This window comes from Lygodium microphyllum, chromosome 8 (genome assembly GCF_053477565.2).
Source record: "Lygodium microphyllum isolate KBCC chromosome 8, Lygodium_microphyllum_v1.1.10, whole genome shotgun sequence".
NCBI classification, from domain to species: Eukaryota; Viridiplantae; Streptophyta; class Polypodiopsida; order Schizaeales; family Lygodiaceae; genus Lygodium; species Lygodium microphyllum.
Genome location: NC_141142.1, coordinates 120,319,880 through 120,332,820, shown reverse-complemented (window position 1 = coordinate 120,332,820; position 12,941 = coordinate 120,319,880). Strand labels below are relative to the sequence as shown.

The window sequence follows — 12,941 nt, the reverse complement described above, 5'->3', positions numbered from 1 at the left end:
CCAAATACCTTCTTTTTTCTACTTCTCTTCTAGCTCCTTCATGCGCATCCCCTGATGATAAGTTACATGGACCTTATTATCTTACATGGAGTGCTGTGATGAAGGCTTGGTTTATACAGAAGTGGTTATGGTACATGGTTTGCAAAGCTACTATTGAACGTCCTTAGCAGCCTTCTCCTGTTCCAACCGATTTTGATGAAGACAACCATGAGAAAGCAGTGCTTACATGGGATTCAGACGATGTCCGTGCCTACTCGGCCTTGCTTCGTAAATTTCCAAAGAAGTCCTACTGGTGGTTACCTCCTGCAGGACATCTTCTGAAGTATGGATAAAGTTGCAACTGATATATACGGCACCTTCAACCATGAGGGAAGTTACTCTTTATGGACAACTCCAACAAATTCCGTTTGAGGCCAAAGATACTATCCAGTATTTTCTACTTCGTGTGACCCAAATCTAAGACTAGCTTCGGCAAATGCAATCTGATCTCCCAAAGGCTCATCTTACTGGACTCGTACCCTCTAAACTCCTTTCGGTGTTTGATGGAGTGGCAAATGCTTTGATGGCGCAAACATCATCAACTCCTATCAGTTTTACACATATGACCTCAATGCTACTTGAGCATGAGGCATCATTGTGGTTACAGGGAAGACTTTCGTCAGGTTCTAGTGAGGCTCTTACAGCTTGAAAGAGGGGTTTGAAGAAGAAGTTGAAGACCCAGTGTTACCACTGTGAAAAGAAAGGTCATTTATGGAAGAACTGCAACAAGTTAGTGGCTTCGAGGAAGAAGAAGAAGAAGAAGACAAAGCAGGATTAGCTTCTTTGGCTCGAGGAAAGGGATTGATGGCCCCTTTCTCAACTACTTTCTAGTGGTGCTGATGATGGCATTCCTCACGACTCTCCAATGCTAGAGAGGGAGTGTGAGAGGGTGGTAAGATGAGGCAGCCGCGCCTCATCTATACATCTATACAGATCCACAGAATCCAGAGAGGGACTTCCCTGACGCATCGATTGAAGTCTAGCAAGTTCAAATCTTGGAGCTAGGATTGACAACCACGTTCATGATGGGTTGTTTCTTTGACAAAGAGCAGGATTGGTTCCTAGTCATGAGCTCATATGAGGGGACACTTTGGCGGTCTGGCCAAAGGTGGGGAATCCATGGTCACGTATGTTCTAGAGGTATTTTTGACAAGATGGTCATGTATGCTACTACGAGATATTGGGACAAACACAAAGATATGCTATGATCTTCTCTATTTTCAGGAGCTAGTACATTCGACATCGACATTAGGTTCTCTCCGAGGCACCTTGTGGTGGCTTGATCACCCACTGCTTGGGTATCCATGGTTCTACTTGGTGGTTCTGTTGTATGATTTATTATTCCTTCTCATTGTACCATTGTATTGCATCAAATCACCCATGATCTGAAAGAGAGTGTTAGCAAATATGTCAGCTCATGTGTGAGTCTATGCATGCAGAGGCTGAGCACATTATTTAGGATATTTTAGGCATTTTTTATGGTCAGCACACCATGAGGCTCTTGGAGCTTCACCTTAATGTTATCAGCCAATCAATTTGAGTGTTGCATCTGAGCATTTACACTCCTTATTTTCATTCTAAGTCTCGTGTTGAGATCTGAATACAAGAATCAAGATTGGTGTATTTCCTTTTGAACAGCTTTGAAGACGTTTTAGTATTGTTGAGTCATTGATGAGTCGCTTAACAGACTCCTTAGAGATTCTAGCACCATTTGCTAGACCATCTGAGCAAAGTCAGATATGTCAGACCAATAAATCTCCAATCTAGATTACATTCACGATAGACAGAGCTGAAGTAGAAGTGTTAATTATACTGGTCAATTGTATAGCACCAATTAAGTCTTCAACCTGCCCACTTTGGACTGAGGTCAGAAGTGACCCAAAAAATCACTCTCGTATCCCGAAAGCGAGTACTCAGCCTGATTTTGCCGCAGAATTCGCATGTTAAACAACTATAACGCCTTGCTCCTGAACTAGTAAGGATGATATGATCGAACTGGCAGTAGGATCAAGCAACGGACAATCGAAAGCATCCAGATCTACAATGGTGTTTAAAGGACCGTTCTTACCTCATCGAGCAGAGCGGCTTGCACATTGGGGGGGCGATGGTCGTACCTACGCAGAAGCTGCATTCCGGTCCCATTGATAAGTTTGGCAGAGACGTAAGCCTCCCAAGGGATGACTCTTTCGAGGACCTGCAAAGATGCGGCAGTTGAGACCACGGTCGAGAAAGGCGGTGACGGAGACGAGATGCTCTGCAAAGAAAAGGGGACCTGTTCGGTCGTCAGCTCCTGAGCCTCCATCGCGTCTGGGATCTCCTCTCTTCTTGCTTTTTTCTGTCTCTCTCTGGCACTGTTGTTGTTTTAAGGGTCGCGTGTAATCATTTAATAGAAGAGACGTCAACCCACGAATAGCCAGCATCTCACGAATGTTCAATAAATAATAAGACAGCTTCTCATAATTAAGAGTCCAAGTTCTACCCAAATCTTTAGCCTTGCCCTTTAGCGCTTGTACTTTCTCAATAGTATGGTGGCAAATGGATAAATATTTATTCGATGGAAGAATTAATCCTAGTTTTATTGAGTTAAGAGCCCATGTGGTGCAGCTTAAGATATGCTATTTGAATAAACTCTCTCCTCCTTTTTAAAAGCAAGGAAATGCGATAACAAACGGGCAATGCTCAGATGCATACATATGTGCAATTGCTCTTCTTTTCAATACTAATGGATGCCAAATGTCTTTGTTTTATAATGGAAACAACCTCTTTCAAGGGATAGAGGGAAGATGGTTGAACTTATGTGCAAATTTTGGGTCATTATTGGAGTTGAAATCTCTTGAAGCTGATTTCTGTTGATGGTTTGACACCACCTACCAAGGTAAGGCTAACCTTGTCCAATTCAAAAATGTTGGGAAAGACTTCTATTTGGCATTGTCAGGATCCAAAGCAGAACATGCTTGGGTGGTAGCTTCTACTCTTGGGTTGAGAGGAAACCTAGTATATGATTTGTCATGGTTGTCATATTTCTCTCCTAATGGTGTTCTCTCTCATGAGTGCCTTCTCTGGATTGAGTAAATAGATATGCCTCCTTGGTTGGTGCATGAAGCTACTGCTATCGTGTCGACATTGGCAAATTTTAATACTATCCATCTCCTACAACTTGTTGGGGGCCTCCTCAAGTTAACAAGCTAAGCATGTGCTTTTGGGATAGGTGCAACAAGCCCCTGAAGTTTCTACAACTTCAAGATCCTAAGGTTATGGAAGTCCTCCTTAGTGTTAGGTTCTTAGTGTCCTAAGATACCTATTACCACTACAAAGGGAATGGCCACTTTGCCCATAACTACCCCATTAAAGCAAGCAAGGGTGATTTGAACCAGTCTCCACAAAAAATGGAAGAGAAGAAGGGAGTCAATAATATCACTCCAAAGGCGAACAAGCGAGATGATGGTAAGTCCTTGAAGGATGAAGTTCGACCTTCTAAACTAGCGTCAGCCAAATAGTGGTAAAGAGAGCTCTATGCTTCCTTCTTTTAAGGGGGGCGGGGGAAGGGGGGGGGATCAAATAAGGAAGGAGGCAATTGTGCAAAATAACAAGGAGCATGTTGCTCCAAGGTCACCGATAACAAAGGGAATGTCAAGAAAATTAATGAGAAGCTTGCTCTAAACTCCCCCTTGTGGATCAAAATTTCTATGCCCCAATCAATGAGCAAAAGATTCTGGATGAAACAACTATAGTGTGTTGAGAAGACATCATTGTCTTCTAAGCTCTTGGGACGTTAGGGGGTTCACCTCATTGTCTTCTAAGCTCTTGGGACGTTAGTGTGTTGAGAAGACATCATTGTCTTCTAAGCTCTTGGGACGTTAGGGGGTTCACCTCAGCTCTTAGGAAGCAAATCACTTATGGTCTTGTTAGAAGCCATAAGCCACCTTTTATAGCTCTTTAGGAGATTAAGATGGATGAGGAGGCTTCTAAATCATTCCAGATTGATGTTTTCACCACCTTCTACAATGTAGCAACTAGGGGTAAGGGCGGGACTTTACTATATGATTTGTTCTGTGTATGCAGCAAACTGCATTGCCACCAAAGTCAAGCAATGGGACTACCTTCAATAGCAGCTACAAGAAAGAAATGTATTAGTGGGCAATGAATGACTAGAATATGACTTGCAAGGAAGGAGATCATTCACATAAGAGTTGTATGATCCTATCTAAAGCAAGAGAATTGTGGAAACTCCTTACTACCACATGTGACCTGGGAGTCTTGGTAGTAATGGCTTCTAAAGGGACTAAGATCAAATTCACATGGCATAATAGGCACGTGGTATCTACCTGGCAAGGAAGTAGACTAGACAAATTCTATGTCATGTGCTAGGGTAAAGGTGCATGTGCCTACACCGCCCCTGTATTCACTAAACTTACAGCACCCACATCCTTTGTACATTGCAAGTGGCAGGCACCCATCATTGTCACTTCATTCTTTATTCTTTCAGTGACTATGAATAAGAGAAGGCATGTCACACATTGTAACTGTTGGAGTTCCCACATCATGTGTTTCTCTATCTCTTGCTTTCTTGTGCCTTCCTCCATAGCTCATCTCTCTCTTGATTATACTTGTTTGTGCTTCTACTTGGGCTCCACCTTTCAATTGGTATCAAAGCATTGATTGAGGAGCTTCACTCAACATTCCTTCGGCCTGGATTGAATCCCTACAATTCACATTCATGGTAGCCATGGCTCAAACTTGAAGAGGTAACCAATTTCTTTTTCATCTTGCTCCCGGTCTTCTTGGGCTTCTTCCAAGCAATAAGGAGGTTTGTTTGAGCCTCGATTGATGCTCCATGGTAGCCATTTGATTTAGCAAACACATCAGTGTGTTCAACAAAGATTGAACCATTTTCAACTGACCTTATCCTTGAGTCTTTAGCACACATTACTCCCTACACCACTTGGCAATTATTAGACAAGAATTGGCTACTTCCTTGGCATTATGAAGGCTTGTTTGAGTACTCATTGAGTGCTCCTTTGTGGAGATAACCTACATCCATTATAGCAACAAATAGTGTGCTATTTGCACTTTCTTTCTCAAGCTCCTTCCCTACTTGACAGTGGTACACAACAACTCATATGGCTCTTAGTACTTGGATAACTAACTTAGCAAACTCCTCGACATCTGTGACATGTGTTTCGACATCACTTGGAGCTCCCTTACTTCATCCATTAGCTAAATATTTAGACAAACTTGTTGTTATAGACTTGTAACTGTTTCTTTTCTCATAGGAGCTAGTATATAACCCTATTGATGCCAAATTAGTACCTCGATGACAAATTGAGGTTATGATAGATCTTGGTATGAGTTGTATACATATTCACCACTAGTTGCTCTTACATATCCCATTTGTTGTAAAATATACCTAATAGTGTGAGCTTGGATTTTCTTGATCAATTGCCCACACAACTGATCTTGGATTCACTATTGCATTTATTATAGTAGTGCTATTTTTGCATGTTTATGCATTCTTATGACAGTAGATGTGTTGATTAGACAGTTCATTACTGGCACAACTAGTGGACAGCCCTACACTTTGGTGTTTTCTTTTGTCTAGACCTTGACTTGGCTATGATTTGGGGTTGATTTGTAGTAATTTATAGTAGCTTGTTTTCTTATATTGTGCTTTCATTTATTGACATGATGGCTTGTGGATGAAATGGTACTATTTGTTTAACATTGACAAATTGGATGGCACTAATTGTAGCTACTAGAAGGCACAAATGTGGCAAGTTTTGGTGTAGAAACGATAGATCAAGCCATTCAAACACAAGTATAAAGCCCAAAGACTTTAATGCACAAGATTGGGCTAAATTGGATGACTTATATAAATCTACAATCATTTTGTGAATCTCTAAGCATGTATACTACAATGTTATCTTTGAAGGGTAGAATGTATGGCAATTATGAGAGAAGATCCATAATGTATGTGATAGGTAGAGCCCTACCTCTCAAATGTATTAGGCTAAAACGACCCATGGACCTTCGTATGAAGGAGGGAGCTTGCATGTCCACCCACTTAAATGAGTTTCATTCTATTTTTAGTCACTTATCTTTGCAAGAGATTGAATTTAAGGATAATCTTCCACCATTTCTCTTCTTGCTTACATTCGATACTGTTGTGTGTGCACAAATATGCCTATTAATGGGTTGAAATTGCAGGATGTAGAGGCTATATTGTTGGATGAAGAAATATGGCATTACACGTAGTTCACATTAGAAGTCTGGCATTATGCACATGGGTGAGCCTTTTGCTCTTGTTCGTTCTAATGTTTGTGGACTTATGCCCTGTTAGTCATTAGGTGGTGCTAAGTATTTTGTTACTTTCATTGATGATGACTCACATAAGGTCTGGGCATATCCCATAAAGCAAAATTTAGATATATTAGCTACTTTTTAGCATTGGCTTGCTCTTGTTGAGAACTAGTCTAGGTATAGAGGGGTGAGTATGTATCTAAAGCCTTTGAGTGGTTTTGTAATGAGAAGGGCATTAAGTGTCAATTGATTGCCCTATATACCCCACCCCAAAATGGTATGGTTGAGTACATAAACATGATGATTTAAGATAGAGTCTATAGTATGCTTAGCCATGTAGGCTTATCACAACAATTTCGTAGTGAGGCAATTACTACTATTGTACATTTGATTAATAGATCCCCATGCACTGCTATTGGCTATAGGTTGCAAAGGAGGTATGGTCTAGAAAACCTCCATTATATGCTCACTTGCGTATCTTTTCTTGTGAGGCTTTTTGCCATGTTCCCAAGGATGTGTGATAAACTAGATCCTAAGTTTGCAAAATGCATCTTCATTGGTTAGGGGAATGTAGGTGAGATGGGCTATTATCTATGGGATATGCAAGCTTGGAAGGTCATCTATAGCCATGATGTTATTTTCCACAAGGAGAAAATGCATAAGCAGCTTGAGCAAGTAGTTGAGGTACATAGGGTGATATTTCAAGAGGAGCCTCTCGCTTCCATATAGCTAGCTAGATGGCCTATAGTTGATGCTCTAGTGGCCCATGACCATGATGTTAAATAGGATATACATGCTCCTTAACATGCTTTGAGACGTTCTACCAGAGATAGACATCCTCTTGAGTAGTTTGAGCCCTCCATGGACTATGTTATGGTGAAAGATACCAGTGAGACCCTTACTTATGATGAAGCTATGCACAGAAGTGATAGTCACTCTTAGGAAAGGGCCATGCAGCCAGAGTATGACTCATTGCACAAAAATCATACGTCAAATTTGGTTTCTTTGTCTAGTGGAGAGAGTATGCTTTGCCATGCAAGTGGGTGGACAAGTTGAAGAATATCCTTGGATGCTCCAAGCCAAAATAGGCCAAATTGGTTGTTAAAGGGTTTTAAGTAAGAACACAGTGTTAACTTTGATGAGGTATTTTCTCTTGTAGTCAAGATGACTACCCTACACTTGGTATTGGCTTTGGTTACTAAGTTAGATTTGGACCTTTCTCAAATGGATGTAAAGATAGCTTTCTTATATGGAGACTTGCATGAAGAGATTTATATGCAATAGCCTAAGGGCATTGAGGAAAAAGGCGAGAAACACTTAGTTTTGTAAGTTGAAAAAGAGCCTTTATGACCTTAAGTAGGCACCTAGAGAATGGTACCACAAGTTTGATGATTTCATCATTCACAAGGATATACTTGGAGTGATATGGATCCCTGTTTATACACAAAGAAGGCCCATGATGGCAACCTTATGATTTTTACACTCTATGTGGATGATATCTTAATCATCGAGAGAGCTCATAATGAGTTGGATGCCTTGAAAAGTTAGCTCAAGAAGAGCTTTAGGATGAAGCACATAGAATAGGCCTTACATATTCTTAAGATGCACATCACGTGTGATTGCTCTAAGTGGCTCTTTTACTTGTCAGACAAAAGTACATCTAGAAGGTCCTTGAGTGGTTTCATATGCAAGATATTAAGCCTATTGGTTGTCCTTTAGCTTCTCATGTGAAGGTTAGTTAGGCTGATTGTCCACAGTCTGACGAGTAGAAGGCCAAGATGACCAAGATCCCTTATGTATCCGTAGTGAGAAATTTGATGTATGCCATGATAGCCACTCATCTTGACATAGCATTTGCAGTGGGAGTTGTAGCATGTTGTATAACTACACTTGGTAGGTAGTATTGAGATGCCATGAAGGGTATCATGAGGTACCTTAAGGACATTGTAGATATGTGCATATGTTATGGTAGACAAGATATAGGAGTCCACTGACTCCAATTATGTAGGCATGCAATTAGTAAAAATTCCACCTCTGGTTATGTTTTCGCCTTTGCTAGAGGTACTATTTTTTGGATATCTAGGGTGCAAAAATGCATTGTCCTATCTACTATAGAGGTAGACTGTGTTGTAGCCACTAAGGCTTGCAAGGAGGCTCCCTAGTTAGGCAACCTTGGTTTTACTGATGTGGTCTCTACACTACATTTAGATTCTATGAGTGATCTTCACTTGGCCAAGAATTTGATCTTCCATGCAAGGACAAAGCACATTAAGGTGCGTTGCCACTTTATTAGAGAGGTCGTTGAGGAAAAGTCCATTGAGTTTGTCAAGATCTCAACTAACCAAAATCCTAGAAATCTGCTCACTAAAAATCTCTCAATGAAGCAAATTTTTTTCCTTAGAAAGATGATGGCCATTTGATGAGACGGCATCTATCCCTCATCTTGTTATACTTTATGTACATTTGTTCTTTTCTTTTTTCTTTTCACTCCTCACTCAAGGCATAATCGCCTTTAAGTGGGAGGTTATTTGGGGTAAAGGCTCCTGTGCCTATGCCGCTCATGTATTCACTACACTTTACAGTGCTTGCACACTTGTACACTATAGCTGGCGGGGGTGCCCATCATTGTCACTTCATTCTTTATTCTTTCAATGACTAATGAATAAGGGAAGACCAGTTCCACATTGTGACTGTTGGAGTTCCCACATCTTCTCTCTCTCTCTCTCTCTCTCTCTCTCTCCTCCATACTTTATCTCTCTCTTGCTTCCACTTGCTTGTGCTTCCACTCAGGCTCCACCTTTCATCGCGTAGGAGCTGGATGGCTCAATGCCAAAATAAAGTATTCAATTATTGATGATTTTGCGGCCTCTGATCATATGCCTATCTTGATTTTTTGTAGGGTGATTCTACTTGCCAGATTACCCTACAACAGCAATGGACCACCTCCATTCCAACTAAATGCCTCCTTCTTGGAAGATAAGGGTAGCCTTACTATGTAGTCCATTGTAGGTAATAGCAATGAATTGGTTAAATGTCTCCTTCTTAGAAGGCTATCCTTACCAAGACGTCCCATGCTTGGGAACGAGCTAGAGACCCTCATATCACTCCTAAGTATAGTTGGATGAGATGTCAAGAGGCTATCACTACTATAGCTAAGGATCATGGGAGATGCAAAGCCACAGCTAGGAGGAATACACAGGATTTGGCCTACAGAGTAAGGCATGTGTGTTAATTGCCCTCTCAGGCTACCCATATGATGCAATATTGCAAAAATGTTTAAAGGACATCAAAGATTTTATCAAGTCTAAGCAAGATGAAGCAATAGGTAGCAAAAATCAAGTTGAAAGGACGATGGGGACTCCTTGGGAAAGGACTTAATTACTTCTGCTTCTCTAGGCTAGGAGTTAAGTTGAAGAAGGAAGCAATCATATGTGTGGAGAATCAACAATGAGAACTGGTGTACAATAAGCCTTCATAGTTAAAGTGTTGAAGGATAGCCATTATAGGAATTGAGGCACTTGTTGTCCCATATTATAAACACAAGCTCCACAATTTTCTAACTGACATAGTGGTCCCCATTGACACTAGACAAACACTCCTACTAGACAGGTCTTTTTCTTGGAAGAAGTCAAAGAAGTGGCCTTTAGTATGAAGGCTAGCAAGTCCCCGAGCCCTGAAGACCTACCAATAGAAACATTTCAAAAGCTTTAGCCCATTTATTGAACCAATTTGGTGACATTACTCAACTATATCAGGCAATCTAGCCTCATGCCCCAATTCATGAATCAAAGAGTTATCAAATTGATCCTGAAGTCTTGGGATTGCACAAAGGTCTCCAATTAGAGGTCTCTTACCATGCTAAGCTTTTCTTGTAAGGTACTTGAAGCAAAGGCTCTAACCCTAAGAGTCAATCACCTATTCACTAAGCCTATTCATTGGAAGCAGTTTGGATTCATCCATAACAAATGATTTATTGGCACATTCCTAAACTTGGTGTACTCCATGGACTATGCTCTCAATTTGCAAGCAAACTTTATAGTTTACATGTATTGGGATAAAGCCTATGACAAAGTTAACTAGGCTTATTGTTTTGGTGGTCCTTTCAGTTATGAAATTTGGCTCTACCTTCATCAACCTAGTGGCTACCCTCTTCAAGAATTCTTCTACTGCAATCAACATCAATGGAGTCTTTACCTTCTTAGTTCCCCTTCACAAGTGCCCTTGGCGCCCCTATTGTTGTGCTCATCACAGATCCGCTCCTTTTTGAAATTGACAAGTGCATCCAAGATGGCACCATCAATGACTTACCCCTACTTGATGGGCCTCCAACTCTAATCGTAATGCTTTAATCATGGATCGTAATGCTTAATCATATGGGCTAATAGAGCTTCCATTTCTAGATTCTTAGAGGTATACTAATTAGAATTCTCTCAACTTTCTACCTCCAAGGTGAACTAGGCAGAAAACAAAACTTTTTAACCTATCCTAGAAAGAACCAAAACTATGGATCCTTTAGCTAGGCTTCAAGGTTGTGAAGCATGGAGAGTTGATATAGTACCTTGGGGGCCCAATAAGAGTTGGGGTCACTTTGACACAAAGATTTAAGTGGTTTTTAATAAATTTCAGGTGAAAATGAAAGGTTGGCTAGTGTGTCATCCTCTTTTATAGGGAAGTTGACAATTATTAAAAGCTTGTTGGCCTCTGCCACTATTTATGTTGCCTCACTACTACATTCAAACATGCAACCTAGGTGAAAGTAGAGAAGCTTATTAAAAGTTTCACGTGATCCCATTCAGATAAAAGGTCCCTACCCAAATTAGGAATATGTTAGTTAAGGATAAAGGACATTGAGGGGCTTGTCTAGAGGGCCTATCCATCAAGGCATTGAGTTGGAATATGGCATTGCTCAAGAGAATGATTTCCTTGACTAAGATTAAAGAAGGGACTTGGAATAGTCCTATTTGGTAGGGTTTTATTTCATGCCCCCTACTAGTCATTAAAATTCCTTGATTAGATGTAGCGCAAGATTAGTGGTGGCTAACTGGCAGAAAATAATAACAATGCCTCTTGGAACTTGAGGAGGCAAGGAAGGGTGACTCCTCACTAAGTCGTAGCATTTGTCTCTCCCCCTTTGCTTAGTGCATGTATCCATAGGAATCCCATGCTATCTAGGGCGAGTCTAGGGCTCTACACAACAAAGGTGTTACAATGTGTGTAGACATTTGGGATAATTAGCAGAGCAACTAGTAGTCAATTGAATTGATACTAGAACGCTTTATGTTGATAGATCATGAAATCGGGAGGCTCTCCTTTGTGACCTAACAAGGAAGAGAGGATTGACCCAGTTTCATAGTTAGGAAGGAGGACACAACCCTAATGGACCTAGTTAGTCCTTTCGGGTAATTGGTCTCCATTCCCTTACGATCCTACTAAATTTGCAACTGAAATCGAAAAAGGAGTCTCCAATGGCCAAGATGTGTGTGTGGAAAATAAGAATCTAAAGACTTTGGAGGACTACTCCCTCCTACAAGATAAATGTGTTAGGGTGGAGGCTAATTTGAAGAAATTGCCCCTCCGCACTATGCTCACCAAGAGAATTAGACTATCTCCCCTTTGTCTATTTTGTGGTTGGTATGAAGAGACAAAAAAGCATCTATTCTAGGATTTTAGCTTCCAAGTATCATTTTGATGGATGGAATCAATTTTTTCCTTCATTGGTTCCACCCAACGATCATATAAAAAATCATCTTTATAGCATAAAGGCTCTTTATTGCATGTTGTAGCCACTAATGAGCGTGCAAGAAGGTTACCTTCTTCTTTTTGAGTGTGGCAACTCATGTGTGAGTTCTTATTTTGGAGATGGAAACCTTAGGACTATAAAGAGAGATGTGATAAAGTTTTAGTTAGCTGGCTATATCAAGCTAGAGCTAAAACAACACTTCATAATTATGATAATAACTAATGGTATTGGTATTTAAGATCCTAATGGAAATTCTAAAGCACTGATGCAACATAGCAATCCTTATACAAAACTAGAAGGGACTAGAAGAGGTTCCCTATATCCCACCATAAGTTACAGATTCTAAGAGGGAGATGATATGGATAGCAATTTACAAGTTGGAAATATCATAGAGAATAGCTATCCAAGTGGTTGTTCCTATGAGAATGTGTTAATACTAGGCAAATATGAAAGCAAAAATGGATGAGGGCTTGCAAAATGGTCTCAAATTTCACACAAAGTCTTAAGTGACTTTCAAAAATGAAGCATAAATTACATCAATAGAATAGAGTAGAAATATGCAAACATGCTTTTGGATGAGGGGAGGTGCCTTTTACCTGCAAACGAAATAGAGAAAATATTAGTGAGAAATAATATATCATCTTGTGTTGCAGTTGTTGATAGCACTTTCGGTTGCTATCCCATTCACCTACCATGAACAAAATTACCTTTTTTCTATCCATATTGAAAAGAGAGAATGTGTATGTAGAGAAATCAGAATAGTCCTTGTGCTTTTGAAAGAACATTTCCTTCATAGGCTTGAAGGCCAAATGGATAGTATAGTGGGTATGAAAGGAAAAATGAAAAAATGGAAGAAAATAGCAAA

The 12,941-nt window shown here is 40.3% G+C and overlaps 1 protein-coding gene across 1 annotated transcript in view; it reads right to left on the bottom strand.

The window, feature by feature from the left end:
• LOC148032803 (vacuolar ATP synthase subunit H family protein) overlaps nt 1-2,466 on the bottom strand; it is a 56,775-nt gene extending 54,309 nt beyond the window's left edge. Inside the window, exons 1-2 of the mRNA XM_087683474.1 lie at nt 2,312-2,466; nt 2,108-2,233 (exon numbers count right to left, since the gene is read on the bottom strand). Coding sequence (XP_087539600.1) covers nt 2,108-2,233; nt 2,312-2,341 — 156 coding nt within the window. The 5' untranslated portion in view covers nt 2,342-2,466. The remainder of the gene's footprint in view (nt 1-2,107; nt 2,234-2,311) is intronic.
• Between the last annotated feature and the right edge of the window lie 10,475 nt (nt 2,467-12,941).